General features: G+C 51.7%; 1 protein-coding gene across 1 annotated transcript in view; it reads right to left on the reverse strand.

Annotated features, from left to right (window-relative positions):
* Window positions 1-6,007, reverse strand: part of SLC25A10 (solute carrier family 25 member 10) — a 42,835-nt gene extending 36,828 nt beyond the window's left edge. Inside the window, exon 1 of the mRNA XM_078880552.1 lies at window positions 5,058-6,007. Coding sequence (XP_078736678.1) covers window positions 5,058-5,153 — 96 coding nt within the window. The 5' untranslated portion in view covers window positions 5,154-6,007. The remainder of the gene's footprint in view (window positions 1-5,057) is intronic.
* Between the last annotated feature and the right edge of the window lie 652 nt (window positions 6,008-6,659).

A 6,659-nucleotide genomic window follows, 5' to 3' on the forward strand; every position in this document is an offset into this window, starting at 1 on the left:
AGCTTCGGCCAGGATCTATTCCTGGGGGGGATACGGAGGTGGAGGGATCAATAACCGATTCTGAAAACGATCAGCGGCCAGAGAGATTAACCCGCGGGATCCCTCCGCGCGCGGAGAGAACGCTCGCGAAAATTACTGGAACGCATGACAACGAGCACGCGACTTTGCCCCGCGGCAGAGGTCGCAACCGGGTACCCGATACCCGTATCCTACCCGATACCCGGCTACCCGTACCCGGCCGGGTACGGGTAGCCGTTTGCGACCCTGGTGCGGCCGGGTACGGGTAGGCCGTGAGTCACTGCTGAGTAACCGTTTGTCACTCATTTCGGGTAGGGTACGGGTAGGGAACAGGAACCTGTACCCGGCCGGGTACGGGTACGGGTACCCATTTGCGACCCTGGTGCGGCAGGGTACGGGTACGGGTAAGGAATCAAAACCCGTTTGCGACCTCTGCCCCGCGGCGGGGTTGGCACGCTCTTCCCACAGTGGCGTGATGGCAGAGGCGGGGGGTAGCAGCGGGCGCGCGGCGTGTGTGGCGTGTGTGGCGTGTGGCGTGACGATTGCCTGGCGGCACGCGGTCCAACCCAAGAGACGCGGAGTTCACACCAAGATTTGAAACTTTCGTGACTGCAAGGATTCATACTCTTAGGTCTTTCGGTAAAGTCACGCAGGAAAAAAAATGAAATTAAAATTAATAAAAAGCCAGATTTGCTGCTGCAGCGAATCTGGCTGTGACGGTCCCACCTGATGACGGAGACTTGAGCTGCCTCCGAAACGTCGTGAGTTTATTATTTTATTTTTATTAATTTTAATTAAAAATTTTTACCTACGTGACTTTACCGAAAGAACTACGAGTATGAATTCACACGAAGACCCTCGCCCCATACGGCATGCACAGGCTGGAGGGGGCAAGTGCTGTTAGTGTACACACGAAAGGCAGACATCCCCCGTATAGCCGCAACAGAAAGTTAGCGAGTGGCAGCGCCTATGAAGGCCGGCACGGCACACGAGGGGGTGGGTGGCCAGCACCACGCCCGGCCAAATTTGTCGTCACTGATGTTGGCCGTGAGCGGGAATCGAACTCGGTTCGCCCGGTGCGTAGGGCAGCGGAGCTAAACCACTACCCCTACCGCTCCCCACGCTGGCAAACAGACGCGGTTAGCACAGGAGAGTGCAAGCAAAATGAACATCTGGAAATTAATAACTTTTACCAGCACCACCATACACCCCCACGATCCCCCCGTATAGTCTTGACAAACATCTAGAAATTAATAACTTTTACAAGCACCACCATACCCCCCCCCCCCAACGATCCCCCCTATAGCCTTAACAAACATCTAGAAATTAATCACTTTTACCAGCACCACCATACACCCCAACGATCCCCCCTATAGCCTTAAAAAACATCTAGAAATTAATAACTTTCACCAGCACCACCATACCTCCCAACGATCCCCCCCTATAGCCTTAAAAAACATCTAGAAATTAATAACTTTTACCAGCACCACCATACAACCCAACGATCCCCCCTATAGCCTTAAAAAACATCTAGAAATTAATAACTTTTATCCAGCACCACCATACCCCTCCCCCCCCAACTATCCCCCCTATAGCCTTAAAAAACCGTAGGGGCAAGTGCTGTTAGCGAGCACCTATGACGGCCGGAACGGCACACGAGGGGGTGGGTGGCCAGCACCACGCCCAACCGCCTTTGTCTCCCCATTGGCGATGTTTACACACTGCACCAGGTACTCCTTTGAGGCTGAGTCGACCTAGGGGAGGCTCAGGACCGGTTCAAATAATCGCCACCGTTGTTGTGCCGTGAGTGGGAATCGAACTCGGGTCACCGGGTTTGTAGCGCAGCGCGCTAACCGCTACACTACCGCTCCCCACACACATAGGGACACAGACCAAGTGGGACATGGACAGTGGAGAACAAATACACACAGTGGGACACACAGACACACACACAAGGCCTGGCAGTGGGACACAGAGGGTACACAAACACACACAGACACACACACAAGGACACACACACAGATAGAACACACACACACAGGTGGAACACACACACACACAAGGACACACGTACAGGGGAAACACACACAGATGCATACACACACACAGGGAGAACTCTCACTAGGGACACACACACTCTGGACACACACACACGAGACACACACACACTCTGGACACACCCACACACGAGGACACACACTCTGGACACACACACACACTCTGGACACACACACACGACACACACACACACGAGGGACACACACACTCTGGACACACACACACACACGAGGGACACACACACGAGGGACACACACACTCACTCTGGACACACACACTCTGGACACACACACACACGAGGGACATACACACACACTCTGGACACACACACTCTGGACACACACACGAGGGACACACACACGAGGGACACACACACACACTCTGGACACACACACTCTGGACACACACACACACTCTGGACACACACACACACTCTGGACACACACACACGAGACACACACACACTCTGGACACACACACACACTAGGGACACACACACACTCTGGACACACACACACACACTCTGGACACACACACACACACTCTGGACACACACACTCACTCTGGACACACACACACACACTCTGGACACACACACACACTCTGGACACACACACACACTCTGGACACACACACACACACTCTGGACACACACACACACACTCTGGACACACACACACTCTGGACACACAAACACGAGGGACACACACACACTAGAGACACACACACACTAGAGACACACACACACTAGAGACACACACACTCTGGACACACACACTCGAAACACACACACACACACTAGGGACACACACACACTCACTCTGGACACACACACGAGGGGGACACTCTGGACAATGCGGCCCTCGAAAGCAGCCGTCTCCGACACAAGGACACACAACAAGCAGCGGGTCAATGCGGGTGAGGTCAGCTGAGGTCAGAGTCAGCGGTGTTTACGTGAACACGGCCGTGTTTACATTCACAGGCAGCCTTGAATACGGCACTCATAGATACAGGAGACACACCACTCATCCATACAGGAGACACACCACTCATTCATACAGGACACCCACCACTCACTCATACAGGAGAAACACCACTCATAGATACAGGAGACACACCACTCAGATACAGGACACCCACCACTCACTCATACAGGACACCCACCACTCACTCATACAGGACACCCATCACTCACTCATACAGGACACCCACCACTCACTCATACAGGACACCCACCACTCACTCATACAGGACACCCATCACTCACTCATACAGGACACCCACCACTCACTCATACAGGACACCCACCACTCACTCATACAGGACACCCACCACTCACTCATACAGGAGAAACACCACTCATAGATACAGGAGACACACCACTCATCCATACAGGAGACACACCACTCACTCATACAGGACACCCATCACTCACTCATACAGAACACCCATCACTCACTCATACAGGACACCCAACGCTTACTAATACAGGACACCCATCACTCACTAATACAGGACACCCATCACTCACTCATACAGAACACCCATCACTCACTCATACAGGACACCCAACGCTTACTAATACAGGACACCCATCACTCACTAATACAGGACACCCATCACTCACTCATACAGAACACCCATCACTCACTCATACAGGACACCCACCACTCATTCATACAGGACACCCAACACTTACTAATACATGACACCCACCACTCATTCATACAAAACACACATCACTCACTCATACAGGACACCCAGCACTCATACAGAACACCCATCACTCACTCATACAGAACACCCAGCACTTACTAATACAGGACACCCAGTACCCATACATACAGGACACCCAGCACTCATAGATACAGGGGACACCACTCATTCATAGATGACACCCAGTACCCATTCATACAGGACACCCAACACTTACTAATACATGACACCCGGCACTCACTCATACAGGACACCCAACACTCATTCATACAGGACACCGAGCATTTACTCATACAGGTCACACGGCACTCATTCATACAGGAGACACACCACTCACATATACAGAACACCCAACACTCACTCATACAGAACACCCAACACTCATACAGGACACCCAACACTTACTCATACAGAACACCCATCACTCACTCATACAGGACACCCATCACTCACTCATACAGGACACCCATCACTCACTCATACAGAACACCCAACACTCATTCATACAGGAGACACCCAACACTCATTCATACAGAACACCCAACACTCATTCATACAGGAGACACCCAACACCATGAGATAGGACGGTCCCACCAGACAGGACACACGGGCACGCTGCTGGACAGGACCGTCGGACAACGCACCCACGCGACTCGAGGGTTGGAGGTAGGGGGGGGGGTCACCCCCATCACTCATCATCATCCTCGTGCGTTTGCAGAGTCACGGTGATGCGAGATGTAGCTGCCGCATCTGAAGCTGCTGCTGCTGCTGCAGCTGCCGCATCCGCATTGTTTCAAGTTTCATGTATTAGGTATATAGCCCCTGTGAGCCATTCGGCTCTTGAATCGGGTGCAACCGCAACAAACAAAGACGCTGTTTTCCCCGAAATACCTGGTCTTCACCTGAGGACGGCTGCTTGCGTTGTGGCCGAAACGTCGTGAGAATTATTTTATTATGTTTTATTTTTATTATTTTATTATGTTTAATTTTTATTATTTTATTATGTTCCATTTTTATTGTTTTATTATGTTTTACTTTTCTTATTTTATTATGTTTTATTTTTATTATTTTATTACTTCACTTCTACGTGACTTTACCGACAGAACCAAGAAGAAGAAGAAAACTAAAACATGAACAAGAAAACATCTTGTAGTGACTACGCGCAAACAGAAAATCCAAGAAAAGACAGCAAAATATTGCAGAAAAAGCACCGTACAGCGTACACCAACACTGTGTCCGCGTGCCGGGGGGAGGGGGGGGCTCACCTTGATCAGGTCCAGGGGGTGCGTGCAGCAGGCCGCGCCCGCAGAGGCGAGACCCCCAAAATACCAGCGAGACACGCGCCTCGAGTCGCCCCCCATTCCGAGATGCTGCTGCTGATGCTGCTGCTTGTGCTGATGATGCTGCTGTTACTAGTGCTGGTTCTGCTGTAGATGATACTGCTGCTAGTGCTGATGCTGCTTGTGCTGATGCTACTTGTGCTGATGATGCTGCTGCTGTTACTCGAGCTGGTTCTGCTGTGGCTGCTGCTGCTGCTACTTGCTAGTGCTGCTGCTGCTCGTGCTGATGATAGTGCTGATTCTGCTGCTGCTGCTGCTGCCTCGTCTGCTGATGCTGCTCGTACTGATGCTACTGCTGCTAGTGTTGATTCTGTGGCTGCTGCTGCTGCCGCCGCTATTGCTGACGCTGCTGCTACTGCTGCTTGCTTGAAAGTGCTTCTTGCCACCGCGTGTTACTGCTGCTGCTGCTGCTCGCACTGCTGCCTCTAATGCCCTCGCTGCTGACGATGCGAGTGATGACTTTCTTTAAACTCCCGCTGTTACGACTGACGTGCACTCCTCTCACGCCTCCTCCGCCTCGCTCGCTCGCTCACCACTACCACCACCGCTCTTGCTTCTGCTGCTGCTGCTACTACTGCTGATGACCGGAGACTGACAGAGAGACGCGCTCTGACCGCTGCCAAAAAGAGCGAGGAGAGGAGGAGGAGGAGCCGTCGAACCGAGCAAGCGGGAGCGGGGCGACACCCCCCACACCTCTCTCTCTCTCCTCTCTCTCTCCTACCCCCTCCTCCTCCTATATCATGTCCTCTCTTCTCTCCCCTGTCCTCTCCTGCCCTCTCTCCTCCCCTCTCTCCTCTCTCCTCCCCTCTCTCCTGCCCTCTCTCCTCCCCACACTCATCCGCTCACTCTCTCGGCGCGCTAACGATGAGAGGCGGGGCCACGTGGCGTGTGGTGCCACGTGGTCCCCGCCTCCTCGCTACTTCCTGGTCACGTGCCGTCACGTGACGGGGAAAATGCCCCTCCCCCCCTCTCTCTCCCGCCGGGCACGATCAGCTGTGCGTGACGTCACGCCGGGGGGCGGGGCGACCTCGCCCGTCACTCAAGAGCCCTGCGATTGGGCAGCTGTCGATTATTTAGAGTTACGATTCGATGAGTCGATTATGGCGGGCAACGATTCTATTTTCTTCTTGGTTCTTTCGGTAAAGTCACGTAGAATGTAAATAATAAAATAATAATAAGAAAACATTATTTTGTTATATTATTTTATTATGCTTTATTTTTTTTATTTTATTATTTCCATTCTACGTGACTTTATCGAAAGAACCAAAAAGATGAATCCCTGCAGTCACGAAAGCTTTAAATCGAAACGATTCTATTGTTCGATTTTTGGTGAAGCGATCGTTACGAATAACGATTCCGGGATAAGCGATTGGTTATAACACGATCGATTAAATTGGTAGAATTATTACGGGCGACAGGGTTCGATTAATCGATTATCGGTGGCGCTATAATTGCAGGGGCAGGATTCGATTAATCGATTATCGGTGGCGCTATAATTGCAGGGGCAGGATTCGATTAATCGATTGG

The sequence above is a fragment of the Lampetra fluviatilis genome, chromosome 58, assembly GCF_964198595.1.
Source record: "Lampetra fluviatilis chromosome 58, kcLamFluv1.1, whole genome shotgun sequence".
NCBI lineage: Eukaryota > Metazoa > Chordata > Hyperoartia > Petromyzontiformes > Petromyzontidae > Lampetra > Lampetra fluviatilis.